Genomic DNA, 21,014 nt, shown 5'->3' on the forward strand with positions numbered 1-21,014 from the left:
AAAAGCATCAATTTCCAGTTGACCATGGACCAAAGTCCAGTTTAATGTTAAGATCGTTTCTAGAGAGCAAAGTTGTCGGTAACTCTTAGCTTAGGGTGCAGAAGCAGTGACAGTAGTAAGGCCCATCAGTGCGAACTGTGTTTGAGATGTGTTGCAAGAGGGTTTGCTGATTGGCCATGGCACACGGTACTTTGAACAAAAACAGTGCCGAGACGGTACAAAGAATAGAAAGGATGTTGAAGGGACAGCACTTGTGTACCGTGGATTTCATCTTTCTTCTATCTTGTCTTTGCTCTGTTGTGTTCTTTGCCAAGTTGCGGCATGGAAAGTGCGTACAAAATGGGGACTAGTGACCTGACTCCCTGGACGTCACATTTCAGAGAATTCCCTGGAGGCTACCACGGCAACTGGTGCCACGGGGACGGTGACGGGGTCGGGAGCGCCGCTCGCCAACCCGAGCGGCTGTGCCTCGGCCGCTGGTCAGCCCGGTGGCGCTGGCGTTCCTCCAACCAACACTGGTACAGGAGGCAGCGCGAGTTTCGTCGGTGGAACCAGTGGGCCTGGCTCGACGGCCGGAGGAGGCACCGGCGGCAGCGCTGCGGCGTCCGCGCCGGAAGAAGGCGAGGAGGAGCAGCAGCCTCCGGCGCTCGTGGTGTACCTGGTCGAGCCGTTCACGCTGGGCTCCTCCGACCCCGAAGTCCTGCGGGTGGCCACACTGGGGCTGCACCGGTGCTTCTCCCAGCTGCTCGAGTGCCTGCCCGAGCCTCTGCAGAGCAACACACACGTCCAGGTGGGCCTGGTTTGCAACACGGAAATCTCGAGCTGTACTCCATCCTGGCACAGTTAGCTATGACATAGTGCTGCTTAGTGCTATGTCAAAGGTGTAAATGCTTCCGCATTTATGGAGTGTAAAAGTGCATTTGAGGTGTTTCGAGCCTGCCAATCAGCGGCTCAAAAGCGACCTTCGGAAAATCGGCGGTAACGCTCGTTCTCCTCATGCGACGCCATTTTGAGTATGCGCAAAATACGCGCAAAGAAATCAACTACAAAGCGAGCCCAAGATGGCCGCCGCATGCAGTCTGCTTCGAGTGTGGCGCGCGCGCGAAGTTCAAGCTTTTTTAGCCCGGTCTTCGGCATTTTGCGGCTCCCGCTGCGTTTTCAAAGTTGATTTTGAGATTCTTTCCGATCAAATTCGGCAGTGAACTTTTCGAGTAGGTGCTTGAAGGTATAAAGACTTCAAAAAGGTGTTTTTCGCTAATGCATATTTTCGCGATTTTGGACCATTTTAAGACCCGCGTCCCCCCTTAAAAGGAAAAACCTGCCCATTTCGTGTCCAGATCCTGAGCCTGGACTCTATACTCGGTGGTGGTGGTCGCACCCTGGAGGGCCTGCGGCGCCAGGAGCAATTACGAGCGCACGCCCTGTCGGTGTTCTACCAGTGTGCGCGGCTCATCACCCACCAGTCCAACGTCAAATCGCTGACTGGCTTTGGCCCGGCCGCGGCTCAGGACGACTTCCTCAAGGGCCGAACGGTGAGGGTTCCACATGCATTGGAGTTCGGCAGAATGTGCTACAGATGGAGGAGAGTAAGGCTTAACCAGTGGGCTAATGGGTGGGTGATAATCGGAGCGAATTGTCCGGATCTGAATGAAGGATGCATTGTTTTATGAAATTGGAGATAACCATTCAGCGGTCATTGGCTTATGACCATGAAGGTTGTCCGTTGTAGCCTGTGGGTAGGGTCAGACTCAATCAAATGTATCCGTCTGCAACTTTTCTTTGCCTGGAAGCTGTTGTTAACGCTATATTTGTGGTTTCTCTAGAGCTGCCTCTAATGTATCAATTTCCTTTTTAGGCTTGATGAGCTACAGAAGTTTAACTGTGGTGCAAGATAGAGCTGTTTAGTCACTAGGTAAACTGTAAGTTTGAGGTCTGGTGTGAGGTAACCCCAACAAATATAAGTTAAATGTGTGTAGGGTATCGTTCTAAATGGAAACGGTATGCTCAAAATGCTGTATTCTAGTGACCTTGTGCCCTATAATTACTCAGTTCTAAGCATACCTTTATTTTGAAAAAATGCATCCCAAAATTGCGTGCTTGTTACAATTCTGTAGCAGCCTAAACCGCGCTAATGGTCGTTTATCATTATTGATGGAACAGAACAACCACAGTAGCATGTTAGTGCGAGTGAATAGTCAGAGACTGCCCAGCCTACAGCAACACACTACACAAAAATTGAGTAGTGCACTCAGAGTTTATCCCCCTGCGCAGTTTGAAGACACCAACTGGATGTTATTCTACACTGAAGCGACATCAAAAAAAGAAAAAAGCACTTGGGAGGTGGTTATTTTTGTGTGGATAAGGACATGTTGTCTGCAAAGTGCAGAGTTCACATTCAGCCTGCAAGAGGGGTTCTGCAGTGCTGAGTAAGTGCTTTTTGTTGCGATGAAAATATTAACAGGCTCTTGGCAGGATATGCGAGGGCTTTATTGCGGTGCGGGTTGTGTGCGCAAGAATACACTGCATAAGATTCCCTTGGCGAAGGTTGGATATCTCCTTTGCCTGCAGAACGGGGTGAGCCCGATGAAGGTGTGGAGCCCGCCGTTTGTGCTGGCGCCGCAAAAGGACAAGCAGACGGAGCTGGGCGAGATGTTTGGGGACCGGCGGGAGCGGTGCGGCATCCTGTTCTGCGCCTACTGCCTGACGGAGGACCAGCGCTGGCTGCTGGCCAGCGTCAGCAACGACAAGGGCGACCTGCTCGACAACTGCTCCGTCAACATCGAGGTCCCCAACCGGTGCGTGCTCTCACCCGGGGGGTGCCTGCCTCCCTTTCAACAGGGGAACTCAACTGACCCCCACATCTCTGTCTTTCTCTCTCACTTACGCAGAACGCGGCGGAAAAAGGTGTGCGTCCGCCGGCTCGGCCTGCACAAGCTGCTCGAGTGGGTGCTGGGAGTGGCGGCGTGCGGGGCGCGCGCGGGGGGCGCGGGTGCCCAGCCCTGGAGGCTCATTGTGGGACGCGTGGGCCGCGTGGGCCACGGGGAGCTGCGCGAGTGGGCGGGCCTGCTGGGGCGCCGCAGCCTGCTGCGCTACTCGCGGCGGCTGCGCGAACTGTGCCAGCAGTGCGCCGCGGCCTCCACGTCGTCCTCGGCGTCCGGGGGCGGGGTGGGTGTGGTGGGCGGCCCCTGTGTGCTGTCGGCGTGCCTGGTGTCCCTGGAGCCGGACAGTGCGCTGCGGCTCTTCCACGACCAGTACACGCCGGACGAGCGGTTCAGCTCGGCCTGCCACTCCTGCGACCTGAGCACCCCGCAGGACGCCTCGGCCACCCACATCCTCGTCTTCCCCACCTCGGCCACCACACAGGTGGGTGGCGGTGCAAGGGTGTCTTAGTGGGGCCAGTTGCTGCGGTTCGTTTTTGTGGGTCCACCTTTTCCCAGTTTTGGAGGACCATGTTGGTAGCTTGCAGTTTTTTACAGAAGCTGGTTTCTACCAGCGGTTTCTTTGTGTTTTGTTTTTAACCTGGTTTATGGAATTGCTGCCGCACTGGCTTTGCTAAGCTTTTTTGTTGCTGTGATACATAATACTGTGTTGAGACTTTCAAGTACTGCCCCTGATAGCCTGCACGGGCACGTTAGACGCTATGCAGCAACTGTTAGCTTTGCATGTATTGTTTACGTTATGCATGTGGCTCTGCGTGTGTTGCACATGTTATGCAGCAAATACACTGCATTGGCCCAGTTGTGTAAAGCACAGTTGCAGCCCGCGTCATCATGTAGTGCACTCAAATCGTGCAGCTACACATAACTAAACACAAGGCTACCTCTTGTTAGGTAAAGCTTCCCATTTGGCATTGTACAGGTGCCGTCAAAAGTAATTGGAACACGGTTTTGTAAATGTACAGGAATTTCTTCTTCCGGAAACTGCCTGGCTGCATTGGTGCGCATTTAAAGGAGTCCTCCCTAATAGAAAAAGCTTCCTGTAGACCGGTAATGGCTGTCATAAAGCCACCGAGGCAAATATTTTGTGATGTAACAAATCCTTGTTCCAACTACTTATGATGGCACCTGTACAGCCTCCCAAATTTTTAATAATACAGCAGGAGCGACGACCTATCGGTATGTCGGCACCTTATCATGGTGCTCAGCAGCGAAGTAGGCGAGAGTACGCGCACGCGCGTAGGGCTATCAACAGTATGAGTGTTGTCTGCCACGCTGTTTCCTTGAGAGTGGTGCACCCCCTGCCACTGCATCTTAATAACTTTGTTCACGAGAACCAGTGGTTATTTGAAGTGCATGTGCATATCAAATTCACGTTTGATTTTTCTTTCGAGTCACTTGCCCCGCACAGCGTGAGGAATGTCACTGAAAAGATAAATAAATGTAGAACAGGACCGGTTTTATGGCCGGAATGGCCTTGGGCCGCTGCATGATATAATGCAATAAATAACAAATCTGATAAAAATAAAATCCTGTGCCCCACGGTGCTTAGCTACCTTTGGGGGTAGCGAAACGACCTTGCAAGATAAGAAAAACAGGTGGTGTACTGCCCTGAGGAGAACAGCAGAGCAGACAACGCTCCCACAACAGATAGTTCTATATGTGTGCACGTATTGCCTATTTTGGTGGTGAACACTGTGATAAGGCGCTGACATGCCGATCGGTCGTCGCTCCCGCTATATTATAAAAATTTGGGAGGCTGTACATGTGTGTTGTGGCTGTCACCTATTGGAAAAATAGTAGTCAGCTTTGCAGCCTTGGATGGTTGTCGACTTTATGCACTCAATCGTTCGTATGATGTACACATTGCACATATATACGTGTTGTACGGCATAATGAACTTTTTGAACTGAACAGTAGTTGAATTTATGTAAACGTATTCACTGTCCACCCTTGCCTGTCATGTGCAAAGGTGTGAATTGAGGTTGCAGTTAATTGCTAAAAGGTAACATTAGTGTACATTTTTCCATGTGTAGCCTGTCAGTACATTGGGATTGAGAGAGTGCATCTCTGCTTGCGAATCACAATCAGCTGAGCATTTAAGTGTTCCGATTGGTTAGGGTATCCTGACCGATGCCAGCCCATGTTTCTGGCTGTATTCATTACTTTTGGAAGCTATTAGCAATGCGACGGAGAATATTGTAAAGATTGAATACACTTTTTTCGTACCAGCTTGCACAAATATTTAGTGTACATACGAGTAAGGAGGGACTCGCAGTTCTTGCTGCCGCTTTCAGAACTTGTAGCCTGCTCCTGAACGCTTCAGAATTTTGAGCTTAGCCTGTGCCTCTGCAGAGCTATGTCAGGCTGATACAAAACAAGTGCTAATGTTCAATTGATAGAAGTTTGAAGTTGGAAGTTTATTAGGAAGATTGCATATAATACAGTACATACATTGGTAAAGAATACAGAAAGAGGTCCCATAGTTTATCACTGTGGGGGGACCTCTTGTTAAAAAATACATAAAAAACGGTAAAACAAGAGCAGTCAGAAGAGATAAGCAGAAATATAATGTAGATTTATACACAAACCAAATGGACACGGTATAACGGTATAATGAACAATTGCGATGATCGTTCATTACTGATTAGGCCAAAATTTCAGAGCGGAGGTAAAAAAAAATGACGCTTCACTGGACATCAACAGTGTCGAAATATAGAACAAAACAGTTTAATTGTGGCAAAACAGCCTAGGCTGATTTGTTCAGCCTTCATAAAGAAAACAGAGCATGAAAACAGAATTATTGTAAAATAATATTACACAATAAACGCATTACGGGGATCAATCAGGCAACATGCTTTCACTGGGGTGGATTAAAAAAAAATTGCAACACAGAAATCAACGTCAGTGAACTGGAGACATACATTTTCCCGGATTATATACGCTTTCCTTGGATTTATAGGGTGAGAGTGAATGAAGGACTATTTAGAAAGAAACATTTAAGGGATCTCTTAAAGGATGATAATGGCTTTCGGCTTTTTAAGGCTACCGGCAGGTTGTTCCACAATTTTATCATGTTGAATTCAACCGACTGTTTTCCGTAGTTCGCGCGGACTGGAGGAAGCAAGAAATTATTTCGCATTGCAAAACGCGTGTTGTTGTTGTTGGTAAGACTTGTTCGTCCTATTACATAAAGAAGGTGAGAGTGGCTGAGTAGGTTATAAGTGGTAATTCCTAAGTTGTACAAAACGAGCTCACTGATTGGGAGAAGGTTGAGTGATCGCAAAAGAGGGCTTACATGGGTGTACCTTGGGCTAAAGGTGATTATTCGGGCTGCTTGGTTTTGAATATGCTGCAGTGACGCAAGGTGAGACGGGTAAGTGTTCCCCCAAGATGTTATGCAGTAATTTATGTGACTATGGATGAAAGCATTATAAAGAGTAATTAACGTGGGCAAGCTGAAATAACGCCGAGCTTTCACCAGTACTCGAATTCCAAAGGCTGTTTTTTTTACTAAGGAAGAAATATGTAAATTAAACTTGAGGTGCCTGTCTAGTTGAACACCAAGGAAAGAGCTCTGAGCAGTACTTGTTATGGGGTGCGAGTTAATCATAATAGTAATACTGTCAGTGTGCTGGACCCCGGAGCCGAATATCATAAATTGAGTTTTCGCCGGATTAATTTTTAAATTATTTTTTTGACACCACAAGTTAAGGTTTCAGAGGTCAGAGTTTAATCTCTCAGTTATGGCTTCAGTACTTGTATGGGACGTAAAAATTGTGGTGTCATCAGCATACAATAGGCATTCCATTTCCCGGCTGAGGCAGTGCGGTAGATCGTTAATATATAACAAGAATAAAATCGGCCCAAGAATGGAACCCTGAGGAACCCCAATATTAATTATTTTGGTATCTGACAGCACATCAGATAAAGAGACAATTTGTTCACGGTTAAGTAGATAGCTTTGAATCAGTTTAAGGGGGGGCCCAATTATTCCATATGAAGCAAGCTTACGGAAAAGTATGTTATGGGTAATCGTGTCAAAGGCTTTGGTAAAGTCTATGAACACAGACCCTACAATTTTTCCCTGGTCGATTTCTTTTTTAAATTTGTCAGGTAAGGCTATTAAAGCAAGGTTGGTTGATAAGCCATGACGAAAACCGAATTGCCTTTTAGTTACTATATTCTTTTGTTCAATGTAATTAGATAAACGCTGTTCGAATAATTTTTCAACAACTTTACTGAAAAATGGAAGAATTGAGATCGGTCGGTAGTTTGAAATCAAGGTTCTGTCACCCTTTTTAAACACAGGGATTATTTTGCTTTTTTTCAGTTCCTTTGGGAAAATGCCCGTCTCAAATATAAGGTTAACGATATGCGCAAAAGTATCAGAAATGATGTCGACAATGGCTTTAATGTAGCTTGCATGCATATTATCAAGGCCCGCACTCGTATTTTTAAGATTAAGAATCGTGGAGCGTACTTCACTGGGAGTAGTACTAGGTAATAAGAAAAATGACTGGGGCACGAGTCGCGGATAATCTAAAGTAGGCGGGTCAGCTGAGCTCGGTGGGGCAGAAAAAAAGATACTGAAAGCATTTGCTATATCATCGGGCAGGGTGAGGGTATTGCCATCATGATTTATTTCCACTATCAGATTCCGGCCTATGTTGTTATGCATAAACTCATTCAACAAACGCCATTGCTTTCCGATATTGCTGCCAGACACAGAGATTTGGTTTTCGTAGTAAACTCTTTTCGCTTTCTTTAGTATTGACGTAAGTACAGTACAATATTTCTTGTACCGTTGCTTTAGTGCGCTGTTGAATGGCTGCTTTTTAGTCTTCCGATAAAGGTTATCCTTTTTTCGTAGACTTTTGAGCAGACCAACTGTTAGCCATCGTTTTTGCGGAGACGATTGCTTTTTTTGGCAAGACATGACCGATGTTGAAGATAGTATGCAGTGATTTATAATGGATGCGAATTCAGTGTAAGATGACTGGGCATCTTTTAGAGATGTGACTCTGGACCAATCTGAATTGCTAGCTAAATTAATAAATTTTGCTTTATTGAAAGTAGATTTGGTATGATACGATAAGCATTTGGGGTTGGGGCAGGGAAAGCGGAGGGCAATTGGGAAGTGGTCGGTGATGTCAACCTGAATGATAAAGGCTTCCGGTGGGATCAGCGCATTCGTTAAAACATGATCAATTAAAGTGCCTGAATCAGTAGTAGGGCAACGGGTAGGTAGATGAAGCAAAGATTCAAAACCATAGCCATGGAAGCAATTGGTGTAATCGGTATGCTGGGAGGTCCCGTGAGCTAAAAGGTTAATGTTGACGTCTCCAACTATAATAACAGATTTGTTTTCGTGAGAGAGGGAATGTAATATACTCTCAAGTTCCAGGCAAAAGTTACCAACCGCTGAATTAGGGGATCGGTAAATGGTACCAATGATAACATTTTTACTGTCAATAGCAAAATCGGGGTTAGTAACTTCAATCCACACTGATTCACAGTCAACTACGTTCAGGCGTAGATCAGATCGCCGTCGGTAGTTGATGCAAGATAAAAGAAATATGGCTGCACCACCATGACTCGACGTCATACGATGGGAGTACTCTGAACAGTATGAGGGAAAACAGTATAGATTCTTATCGGCATCGCCTAGCCAGGTTTCTGAGACACAGATGATCGAAAAAGGATATTTTGCTAACGATACGAAAGCTTGAAATTCATCATAGTGTTTTCTAAGGCTGCGGGAGTTGAAGTGAACCACAGAATGATAGGAATCAGTGAAGAATGATTGTACGTCTTTAGCTTTGATGTACGCCATTATTACGATTTCTAAAACAGCTCAAGACCAGTTAGCGAAAGATAGAAAGGTCAGACTCGTCCTTGATGCGGATTGCTCGGCTATCCTCAGTTTTTCTGGCCAAAATCTGGCAGTCCACTGTCCACAGAAATTTCCATTCTTTTTCATTTTTGAGTTCCAAGGCCTTTGCAAACAGTTTTTTGTTGCTCACAGTCAAGTGATCATTGACGTAAACTTGTTTTGTTTCCATTCCATGGAACCCAATGTCTTTTGCTTCTAGGCGGGCCTTTCGTGCCTTCTTCACAAACTCATTCTTTTTTGCGCGCAGATGATTTAGATGCAGATGATATGGGAAAAGTGTCAAAGGAGTTGTAAGAAATTGATGGGAAAAGGTGCCTAAGGAACATTTCCAGCTTCGTGAACCATGGCCTCTCCTAAGCTGCTTTTTTTTTTTTTTTTTTTTTTTTTGATCGTTTCCAGTAAAGTTTTTTTTTATGCAGAAACAGTTTGACCAAACAGTATACAAGGCACACAGAAATTTGTCAAAGTTTTTTGGAAAACTGGAAAATTTTTGCAAAAATATGGTAAACCATTAGTTTTATAAACATTTTGGAATACACATTTTTTGTGTATATTGGCAATATCCTTGGAGAAAAATTGAGCTCCTAGCGCGCGCTGTTTGTCAGCTACGAGAAGTTACTTGTGGCATTTTCAAACTTCAGGAAAGTTTTTTTTTTTTTTTTTTTTTGATCGTTTCCAGTAAAGTTTTTTTTTATGCAGAAACAGTTTGACCAAACAGTATACAAGGCACACAGAAATTTGTCAAAGTTTTTTGGAAAACTGGAAAATTTTTGCAAAAATATGGTAAACCATTAGTTTTATAAACATTTTGGAATACACATTTTTTGTGTATATTGGCAATATCCTTGGAGAAAAATTGAGCTCCTAGCGCGCGCTGTTTGTCAGCTACGAGAAGTTACTTGTGGCATTTTCAAACTTCAGGAAAGTTTTTTTTTTTTTTTTTTTTTTTTTTTGACGGTTCTTTCACAGATTTAATAAAGACCGTTTTGGCTAAAAAACGTACAACGCACGTAAAAATGGAACTCAGTAAAAATACCTTTTAATAACGTGGTTTTCGAAATAATGTAAAGAGTTAAAGTGCGAGAACATTAACTTCAGAACAAATTCTTGGGAAACTTTAGAAAAAAAATACCAAATAAGTGTACGCCTCAAAATAATAAAAATATTCAAAAAACTGTTTCAAATATACAATGCCTTATGTGTATTAGCAATATCTTTAGTAAAAAAAATTGGCTTTAGTGATGTACCAGCTACAAAAACAGATCGCATTATTTTTTTAATCCCTGAAAGTTTTGTGGGCTGTAGTAAAAATTTTATTAATGCTAAAACTGTCGGGCTGGAAAATATACAAGGCATATGAAAATACGTCTAAATAGATAGGGTTTCGAAAGAAGTAACTTTTGAGATTGAGTAAGGGGTGGAAATGCAAAATTTAATTTGTCAAAGACAGAATTTTTAGCAAGGTTTAGAAAATTTGTCAAAGATATGCTTACATGTGTTCGGGAAATTCTGAGTAAAGTTCAGTCTTAGCTTTAACAGTTTTCCAGTTACAAAAAAATGACTTAAAGCCTTTGAGCTACACGTGCCATTGGTCAAGGCAATCTACACCAGGGTCTCTCCTCAGGCAAAATGCCTACCTTCCATGACGAGGAGGCAACAAGTCTTGTGTAAATGACGTTGACACCCCATAGATAAGCACCCGGACGGGCTAGAGTGAATGCGGAACAAACTGGAAGGCACTGTAACTTACTGATAGCAGGCTGCCGGCGTTCAAGGTCGTTTCCTGTGATTACCCCTCTCAGAACTAAACTCTGATGATCCCACATCATCCGCACACTCATTGTTGCTAATGAAATCGTGCAAAATAACTGAGGGTGCAGCGAAATCATGTGATCTGCAGCGTTTGGTAGCACACGTCACCTCATGCATGCGGTTATACTGATCTGCAAGTGCAGAACAGTTTTTAATATTGCAGCTCGTTTTAAATGTCACCACCTAGCTGGCAAAGTATGAACTGCACAAAAGCAAAAGTGTACTCCAACATCCCGGCATGTGGCACCAAGAATTTTAAAATGCCAAGCTCAGTTTCGGATTCTGCGTTTGAACGTATCGACACCCATAGCTCAGTTTCGGTTTGTTCTTCCAGTTTGCTGTTCTCTGTAGCCGGTTTGGGTGCTTTAGGAAGGTCATGAAAACTGTGATAATACTACGTTGTTCTGCTGCGTTGTCCATCATTGAAATCCACCACGTGATTTTGCGGCATTAAGTAGTGCGCGTCGATCTTGCACACGCAGTCATCTTGATCTGCCTGTAAGATGCAGTTTTGCATTTGCGGCAGGTTTGAAATATCGCCACTGAGCTAATAAAATATAAACTATGAAATCGAAAGTGTACTTCGGTAGCACCGCACATGCCCCAGAGGTTTTCAAACACCCTGTGCAGTTTAAGAATCGTGGTTCACTAGTAGCAGGGTTGAGACAGCTGCTCATGTTGCACAGTTTTGATATGATTCCGTTTTCCTGCGCCAAGCTGCTCCAGAAGCATGAAAATTGCGAAAATCGCTCCAAAACAGCCTGAAAAGCAAGGATATTGATGTTAACGTCAATTTCAGTGGCGAAAAAGGCAAAGTTGACAACATGGTTTTCCAAACAGCCCAAGTAGTGCTGTTTTTCAGGGACGGGGTGATCAGATCTTGGTATCGCTAGACCAGCTGAACCCTCATCTTCTGCCTTCCGGTCACCTCTCTTATCGTGGTTCACTCGCAAACAGAAAAAGAAAGGCTGTGAAATGAAGCAAATGATAGCTTCTAAAGCATGATTGGCTCTCCAGCTGTGCTTGCGAAACAACGTTGCTATGGTAACAAAAAACATGGCCGCTGGGCATAAGTGGCTGCTGCATATACGCCTCGAGCTTTGCGATCGCTGCGCCGCCTGTCGCCGCTTCTCTGCGGCGTTTACAGGATTAGCGCTGCGTGGCTGATAGGTGGTCCTGCACTATTTTGGTTCTCTTTCGCTTCTCTTTGCCTTTCCGTGCACCAAACAACTTGTTATGGTGACGTCTGTAAGCAAATTGCATGTTTAGGGCACTAAAAAAACAGCTGCCTCTTGGTAGAGCACTCGAACGCCAAAAAAGCTACCCCGGGAGGCGGTTCTGCGCGCTTCTTGGCCGCTCTTGCGGGCGTCGGCGACGGCAGCAGCATATCACCATTGTCACCTTCGAAGACGTCAGCACAAGTGAATTCTATTTATTGTCGCCTCGTTTAGACCTGATATTGGCACCATAAGAGATTGGTTCGTTTTGCAGCACAGACGACTAATGCGGCTTTTCTTCGAATATGTACGTCGTAGAAAAATATGTTTCGGGGATGTGATAACCCAATAGCTGACAATAACTTGTGCCTTTTATGGGAATATAAGCCACGCGAAAATGTTAAGTACACTAACCAAGGTATAAGTTAATGAAACCACGGAAAAATGATTGAGGAATAAATAGAATAGTGGTATGGGAATGAAAAAAAAAAAAAAACAGTGCAGCTTCGGAAATGCTAAATACGTTTGTTTAATCAAGGAAGTATTCACCAGAACAACTAGATGCGAAATGCACTGATATTTCGCAAGACAAGGGGGGGGGGGGGTGAGGAGGAGGACGCTCAACTATCGTTGTTTACAAATGCGGAGCGAAATCAACGAATGAACGTTTTAGTAATCACACACACAGGCTACGTGTTCAGTTTCCGTTTGTTTTTCGCCTTCAACGAACGGCTGATCATATGCACTTGGCGGACAGATTTTTTGAAGAATACAGGGTAGGCAGTTCGCAAACGATACGAGGTGTCGTTGAAAGAGTTGATTGATTGATTGTAGGGTTTAACGCGCCGACGCAACGGAGGCAATGAGGTGCGCCGTAGTGGAGGGCTCCGGATTAATTTTGACCACCTGGAGTTCCTTAACGTGCGCCAAAACCTCGCACACACGGGCTCGTTGGAAGAGTGTGGTATCTGATGAGGCCCTGATTTTGGTTTATGTTAGATTCTGTATTCTCCCTGTGTCATATGACGATGTTTCAAAGAGTTTAGTCGCGGACGTGGATTACTCTATAAGCCCGCCTGCGCGCTTCTCGTGGAGGATAAATGTAACATGATCTGCGAGCGCTCACCTCGCGACAAGACGACCCAGCATTAAATTTATAGTCCTGTGCTGACTCCCGAGTATAATTTTACATTATCCATCGTACTTATTTCGTAGAATGTTTGTGAAATTTATGCCGCGTTGGCTTGTCGAGGGTACTGATCAATTTCTGATATGTGATATTGGCAAGCGTGGCAAGCGTAACTTGCGTGCTGTCAGGTATGAGATTATATAAGCGCACAAAGCCGATTTACATCATGACCATCGGAGGAAACACTGCTTAGGGAGACACTGCCACTAAATTTCAGGGCAGTGCAATTGCAATCAGCTTCTTGCATATGCCGGCTTCAGGACGCTGGCCTGTGACACACACCTGGCGCTCATACAGACCGAATGTACCACACTAAGATCGCGTCATAAACGTTTATACTGTCCTAAACACACCACGCTTGCAAACAGAGTGCCTGCTTTACATTATTCTGTATTTGGAACGCGTACAAACGGTAAATCGCAGTCTTGAATGAGCCCCAAAAGCAACGACGACGGGGGGGAGTGGGCCGGAGACTCCCGCGGCTGCTTTCGAAACGGGCCGCTAGGGGGATTTCAGTGGCGCCCCTACAGGCCGCGCTCGAGGCGTATAGTTCAAGCGCTCAGTGTGCTTCGTCGATCTTTTCCCTGGTTTAGGATTTGGGGTCAGTTGCATTCTTGTTTAGTCATTTTACTTGTTGTGGTACTGAGCAGTAACGCTAACGCTGGGACAATGCTCGAGAACGTGTGCCAGGTTACGGGAAGTTGCACAGCCTGAAAGGCGGAGTCCACTGAAATTAACGTGGTGCCAAGGACTTCAATGTGGCTCGTACTTGAGTGTGAAGTGCAGTGTGTATGTCTACGATCGGGGTTCGTGAAGTAAGCCTTTAGACCCATTGCGATGTTATAGAACGTTTAGTTACTGCTGTGTTCGACACGCCAGGAGTTGTGGCGCGCGTTGCAACACTGTGATGTGTTCAGGCATGGGCACCTGATAGCAGGACTGGTCACACGAGGAATAATAATTGATGCGTGTAAAGTGAAATTTAGTGTTGATAGCGAGGTGGCGAAACATAGTGACATGCGCCTCAGGGATTGAAATGGTGCAACGACCACCACCTCGCTTTCTGCAACCTTTGCCGTGACACTCGTTCGTACAATGCAGTTGCGGATCACAAAGATAATTTTGGCATTAAAATGGTCAGAAAAAAAAGCACCTGGCAATTGCAGCGTTTCTCTATTTGAAATTGTTTACTGCATTTTACTTTGTCTATATATACAGCCCCAATACAATTTAAAAGTTTGCAAGAAGGTAGTGCAGTTTGCACCTTGTGATAGTCTGGTAAAAACACTTTCTCTAAGTAAGTGTTATGGGTATTCCTAACTGGCTCAAAAGGGTACTTCGCCCCCAAAGTTGATACAAATATGATCTTTTAAGCTCCTAAGATGGCGTATCAAATGTGCACTACTCCAAATCAAGGTTTTTAGGTTTCTTTTGTTCCGAAATCAAAATTTTGCTGCTCCAAAAACTGCTCCCAAATCTGTTTTGGCTGTCTCACTCCTGATAGCATTGAATGATAGCCGGCTGTTGACGTTCTATGGGCACGATACGGAATGAGTTCATGAGAGTGAAGTAAGTAAATTGTACATACGGGTACGTTGGCATGGAAATATTGTCACACAAGCAGAAGGGCATAGCAATCAGATGCTAGCGTGGAACGTACTGATGTAAACTGTCATTGTCCGTGTTAGTTGTCGTCAAAAATGACTCCCAAGGTATGTGTGAACAGGCAAAGAAAAACCATGGCTGCACAAAGAGACACATGCTGTTCTTTTTTTTAGATGCAGAGCATCTGATTCATTCGCCTTGTCCCTCCGGCGTCGGCGTCGTTGTCCACCCCTCCCCCCTTCTCCCTGCCGCGCCAGCTGCGCTCTCCGCCGTTCACCCCCTCTCCTCTCCGATAGCGAACTCTCTCTCGCAAGGGGCATTGGATTCGATTCGATTCGATCGGCTTGGATTGGATTAAAGTGGATTGTGTTGGATTGTGTTGCGCCATAGCCGCGGCACGTTGCGTCATAGCCGCGGCAGACGCGCTGGGGCCGGCGCATGTGCAGTACTCTCTCTTCCGCGGTTTCCTCTCCTTCGGGCGCGCTGCGCATATAACCGGTGTGCCGTTCTCCGGCGAAGCAACATCCACGCTTGGCTCAAACACCTAGAGTCCACGCCGCTTTACAAGTACGCCAACGTCGTCATCGACTGGGACCGGCTTACGCAGTCCCCTCAACGTTATGCGCGCTATAAAACGCGGTCCCTTCGCCGCTCCGCCTATGTGTCGCATCTACACAGGGGTTCCCGCGAGGGGAGGTGGGAGTTTTTTCCCCTCCTGTCTGTCTGCAAATACTTCTTTTAAAGTTTAACTATAGTGGACCAACTCGCTCAACTTTCTGTTCTGCAATGCTACAAATGCACATTAGTTGCTTTGCAGTTATCAGCCATTTTCTAAGAGTAAAATGTTCTCCCTCCCCGTTCTTTAAGCCTGTAGAAGACAATACCTTACACGCATCTTGTCTGTCGGCCTGCATGACTCTGCAGTAGGCATTGCAAAAACCTCTTCCTTCTTTTTTAAATCGATGACCAAGAAACTATCAGCTGACGAGGGTGTTTGCTTGCTACAAAATTGTCCCCGACCGCGACCAACTCCCACAAAATGTCGTAGAAGTCTTCACTTCTAAGGTATGGAAGACATGACATTAGCACTGCAAGAATGTGCACGGGATGAATGTCCCATTTTCTGTCCTAATGTCTTCAGCACTGATTTACCAGTTAGCCCCAACTTTCTGCCCTTGATTCACCACTTCCGGGGACGTGTCCTTCTCACGCTGCCCCTGTCTGTGTGGCGCAGTCGTCACAGGCCACCTTCCAGCAGGACCACGACCCCCTGGCGGGCACGCTGGGTGACGACGACGAGATCTTCACGCTCACGGGGGACATGGTGAGCGAAGACTTCAACGACATCCTCAACTGGACGGACAGCCCCGAGGCCCCCTGCTCGCCCACCCGCAGGTCCTCCCCACCCGGCTCCCCTGGCGGAGGCATCCTGGGTGGGGGACCCAGCGGCCGCCAGTCCCCCTTCCAGCACGGCGGGGCCCTCAGGGTGAGTGAGCACTCCAAAGGGCCGGGGAGGTCCTCTGGTGAATGTCGCTAGCTTTGTCAGCTTCCTGAATGGTTACGACATACTAGAGTAACACCTCCGCATTACAACATTGTGCTAAGGACGCAGCAGCTCTAGCGGCTGCACTGCAGATACTGGGTGTCTTCTATGAGATAATTTTTTTTGCATGGGAACACACGAGGACAGCATCGTTGTGCAACGAATCACTGAGCACCAAGGCAGGGTAGTCAGTCGGGAGTAAAGCTTGGAGATTTGCTCCCGATCTTAACTTGCTGTCTGTCAAATGGGCAAAAACGGAGTCTGGCAGCCATGACTCATTCCGTGAGCCCCGTGAGTGTCTGCGTAGTGGAGGTTCGAGGGTAACTTGTCCTGGCCGACGTCCTTGAGCGTGTCCCCTTCTTTGCGCGACAGGGACCCGGCAGCGGTGGTGGCGAGCCCCAGGAAGAACCCATGCAGCTACTGCAACAGCCCCTGGCCCTGGGCTACTACGTCTCCACAGCGCCCACAGGACCCCTGCCCCGGTGGTTCTGGGCCACGTGCCCGCACCTCAGGGACTCCTGCCCCGTCTTCCTCAAGGTGAGCATGCTTCTTATAAAGAGTGAGGGGAGATCAGGCTGGCCTCCTTGGTGGGCATCCCTGTGGAGTGCATACCCAGCTTTTAAAGACAAAGTATGGTTGATTTAAAAGATTGCTTTGTCCCAATAACAATGATATCAATTTTATCCCAAACTTCAAACGAACGATGGAAATATTGCCGAAAACGTATGAGGCAGTGGCAGCTGCTTTCTAGCGATTTCTCCGAGTTCACACAATCTTGTTTGTGCGATTGGCGGCCGATGACCTTAGCAACCACCAAGAAACATGCTTTCTGGGCAATTGTTGCGGGGTCTCTAGTTCTGTTTGATTGTATCACTTGAATGCTAACATACAGTTAACACACTGACGCCTGTGTCTTTAGTGGTGGCCCATAGTGCATCACTGCAGCGGTAAATTCAAAAGTTTCTCGCTATTCCTTGCTCTCTTTTGTTATATGTATTTTGCGGTTGGAATGGAACTCAGTGAGTTTCCAAAGGCTAGCCCCTTCAAGTTCAACAAAGTTGTATTTTGTCTTCATGGCCCTCTTAATAAGGTCCGTTTGCGCTTAGCAGCACTAGTGCATCGGGGTTGAGGTTGGCTATGGGAGCTGCCCCAGCCGAGCAGCTGTGTGCGAGCAGGAGGAACGTGCCGTCCGTGTGAGTGAACTTCCCCTGCTCCCGCATTCCAGAGTGCCCTGCTCCTGCATTGCCCCACGGTGCACCAGAACCACGACGACATCCTGCACGGAAACACCCACATGCGCAACTACCACCCTCTCGACTCGAACCTGACCACTGACGTGCTACGGTGAGCAGCCAGGGGTGGACATTTTCCCTCTTTGTTTCAGGGGGGCTTCTTTTATTTATTAAGGGAGCGCGCGAGGTGAAGTCGTGGGACCAGAAAGTTAATAGAAGACGAATCTGGGAGAACGGTCGTTTTCGGGAAACACAGCTGGTTTTCTTCCGCCCTGCCAAGTTTCTTGACCCGTATGTATTTGAGCATCATATTAGCTTACTACACCGGCAGTCAAAAACCATCGGAAATTTGTCGAAAAAAACTCAGTTTCCTCCTTTTTTTTTTTTTTGCGACTTGTGCCCGTCAATCAGCATGCGAAGGCAAAGAGATGCAAACTAGAGCTGGGACCCACTTGCCTGTTCCAAGCACCAGTGTTTTAGTTTTTAGAACTTTGTATCACAGGTTTTGTGAAGTATGTGCGGTCTTTATTTATATTTGGAAGTTTGCATTCTGTTCGTGAACTGGATAAGCCAGCAGCCGAAGTTGTTCCTCAGGGGTGCATTGGGCATTGTTTGGGCCTCTTAATTATGAGAATCGGTCGCTGGCAGCTTTGTCATTTTTTGCTCAGGCGTGGCAGCTTTAGCACTGCTGCTGCTAGGTGCTTCAGGCCCGTAACGCTGCCTGGCTGGGCTGTTTGTTGCAGGTACGTACTGGAAGGCTACAACATGCTGTCGTGGCTCTCCCTGGACCCCCACAGCCACGACCGGCAGTCCTGCTTGCCACTGCACATACAAAACCTGATGAAGCTCTACCACGCTGTGGAGGCGCTGCTCTGAAGGCGCTGCTCCTTGCTGACACGTCGAGCTTGCGGACTATCATCTCATCTAAGTGCTGACTGCCGGGGACGGGTGCTGTGTCTGGGGTTCAGGGGATGGGCTGCGTGCGTGCGTGCGTGTGGATGTTGTGTGGGTGTGCGTGTGTGTATGTGCAGCTCTCTGGAAGGGGGGAAATGGCCGGTGCAAAGAGGGAAGGTGTTTTCTTTTGTTCCTTCTCTCTCTCTCTTTCTCTCTCCAATCTCACGAGCGCTGCCATCGCATGTTGTTTGTTGTTGTTATTATACTATACTGATGCTGCCATCCTCTGTCACTGAACCCTGCACCTGCGTGTTTATTCTCTTTTTCTTCTCGTGGACAGTTCCCTCGTCTCTTGAGTTCTAGCTGCCCTATTGCTGTGACCACAAGGTGTGCGAGATGATTTCCGGTTGCTCGTGTTACGAAATGAAATGGTGCTGAAGCTGAAGCCGCTGTGCGAGATTAGTTCCACTCCTGGTTATTGTGCGGTCCAGGCTCACTGCTTCTCGATGCCAGGTTTAACTTTTAAGAGGAGGCGCTGCTGTTCTGGTAATTGCCGCCCTGTGTTTTAAGTCTACCCAATGAGATTGATTGCTTTTCTCTAAGAGATGATACTACCCGATCGCGGTGAGCACAGCGCTGAAAAGAAGCGTCGCGCTGGGATGAAGGCCCTGGTGTTTAGACAAGCTGGTGTATGAGTTCAGTATAGCGTGCCCCAATCTTTTTATATCTATCTATATATATACATATATATATATTAAACCAGTCACTTGAATCTATGTCACGCCAGAGTTCTTACGGTTTTTCGTGCATTGGGGGAAATTTTATGCCTCTGAATAACTTTTACAAAGCCAAAGAGGGAACACGGCCTGGGCAAGAAGGACCTTTGTTTTTTGTGCAGAGGGCCGCCGTTTTATAAAGTGCAGGAGTTGAGGAAGCAATACACCCGTTACCCCATAAGCCAAGATTTATGAAATGCTATTGCCGTCACTCCTTGGCAAAAACTCGCACCAAGTGTGCCACGTGCGTCTAAGTTTTTATTAGACTGTGAGCTCTCTTGAGTGTACGCTACAACTTCCTCGTTCCGGTCCCCATTTCACGACACTGTTTCAAAGCTTTTTTCCCCCCCACTGCCAGCTATCAAGTAGTAGCAGTGTCTCCTGCCTGGTGCAAGTTTCGCAGAGGATGCAGCATCTCTTGTACAAATGTATAGTGGTTCTTTTTGCACCTGTCTTCTGGACTCTACTGCGGGGAAGACAGGGAGCGGGTGTGTGAAAGAAAATGTTCTTGTTTTTGCTCATTTTTGAGGCTGCCTTCTTGTAAATCAGCTGTGTTGTTAATATATGCATATAATATATGTACACTGCGGAGCTAGGTTGGCTGTACGGGATGGCGTGCTTGCTTCGATTGGCCGACAGGACGTGTCTCTTGGTTTGGGCATCATCTCTTGCATCTGTTCAGATGGGGAGTGGTCACTGTGTTGTCGTATCAACTGCTCAAGCAGGTAATTTTGTTTCAGGCCGTCTGGGTGACTTGGCAAACTGCTGCCACAAGGGCTCTTTTTTTTTTTTTTTTTTTTTTTTTTTTTTTTTTTTTTTTTTTTTTTTTTTTTTTTATCATCATTGTTATATTTCTTACTCCCCTTTTTGCCGTAGAACGTTATGCGAAAGCACCTCAGAATGGGAAAACCGCTCGGTGCATTTTGTGAACTCGTAAGTTGAAGTAGAACCTTGCGCCGAGTGATAGGTAATAAATGCGAGGGGGAAAAGGAAAATCACTGTCGAGTCAACATATCAGCGAAGAATTAGTGGAAAAAAATGAGAGTTTGTCTGGGGAAAGAAGCTCTGGCTGATGTGGAAAGTAAGTGGAGAGCCACTCACGTGCCACTGAGCTCAAGGCGGCAGCACATCTGGCAGGCTATAAATATGTGGAATATAAATACTATAAATAATGCGCTATTTGTGATTAGTGCGTGTACAAGGTCTGACGGCATGGGCATGCGTGAGCAACGCGCCCGGCTACATTGTACATAAAAAATCCCAGTTTTTCTCTGCGACCTCCATCTCCTCTCGAACCGTAGCCATGTATTATTCACCCTGTGTATACTATTTAAAAGGAGAGAGAGAAAAAAAAACGGGGTGGAGAAAGTTGGTCTTTTGTTGTGCCTTTTTTTTTTTCCTTCCTGTGAATCTATTTATTGTGCATGTAAATAACGCAGCCTTTTTGGTGGAGAAAGGGTTTCGTTTTTTTGGTTTTTGTATCTACATGGGTCGGAAAGCAATTGTATCTACTTAGCCTTGTTACATATTATACATATTATATATATATTAAATATATATATATATATAAATATGAGGTATACATGACGGCCTATTTGGGAAATAGGAAACATCTATGTAAAAAGAAAAGGGGGGGAAAAAAACAGCGGGTGGGGAGCGAATCGCCATCACAAAAGCACACCGAGTCAGCCAGAGTGGAGACGTGTGCCACTCTAGCGGAATTGTGTACATAGGGAGCAAAAAGGGAACGATGACGCCAGGTGTGTGCGAGCCAGCAGTGTTGTGTATAAAAGAAACCAGTGTACAGCCTTAGCTCATTTTAGATCCTTTTTACATGGCCCAATTGTGCTGTGCAACGTCTCGAATTGTACACTTTTATGAAGAATGTTGATTAAAACCTTGTAACGAAGAGAA

General features: G+C 46.2%; 1 protein-coding gene across 2 annotated transcripts in view; it reads left to right on the top strand.

Moving 5' to 3' along the window:
* Window positions 1-21,014, top strand: part of LOC144144971 (mediator of RNA polymerase II transcription subunit 13-like) — a 98,212-nt gene extending 77,198 nt beyond the window's left edge. For both annotated transcript variants that reach the window (XM_077676467.1, XM_077676469.1), the window contains exons 21-28: window positions 381-790; window positions 1,338-1,532; window positions 2,569-2,795; window positions 2,889-3,363; window positions 15,890-16,141; window positions 16,571-16,735; window positions 17,424-17,542; window positions 18,174-21,014. In XM_077676467.1, the coding sequence (XP_077532593.1) occupies window positions 381-790; window positions 1,338-1,532; window positions 2,569-2,795; window positions 2,889-3,363; window positions 15,890-16,141; window positions 16,571-16,735; window positions 17,424-17,542; window positions 18,174-18,306 (1,976 nt within the window). In that variant the 3' untranslated portion in view covers window positions 18,307-21,014. The remainder of the gene's footprint in view (window positions 1-380; window positions 791-1,337; window positions 1,533-2,568; window positions 2,796-2,888; window positions 3,364-15,889; window positions 16,142-16,570; window positions 16,736-17,423; window positions 17,543-18,173) is intronic.

This window comes from Haemaphysalis longicornis, unplaced genomic scaffold (assembly GCF_048455015.1).
Source record: "Haemaphysalis longicornis isolate Haplotype H1 unplaced genomic scaffold, Haemaphysalis longicornis Haplotype H1 scaffold_7, whole genome shotgun sequence".
Lineage (NCBI taxonomy): Eukaryota > Metazoa > Arthropoda > Arachnida > Ixodida > Ixodidae > Haemaphysalis > Haemaphysalis longicornis.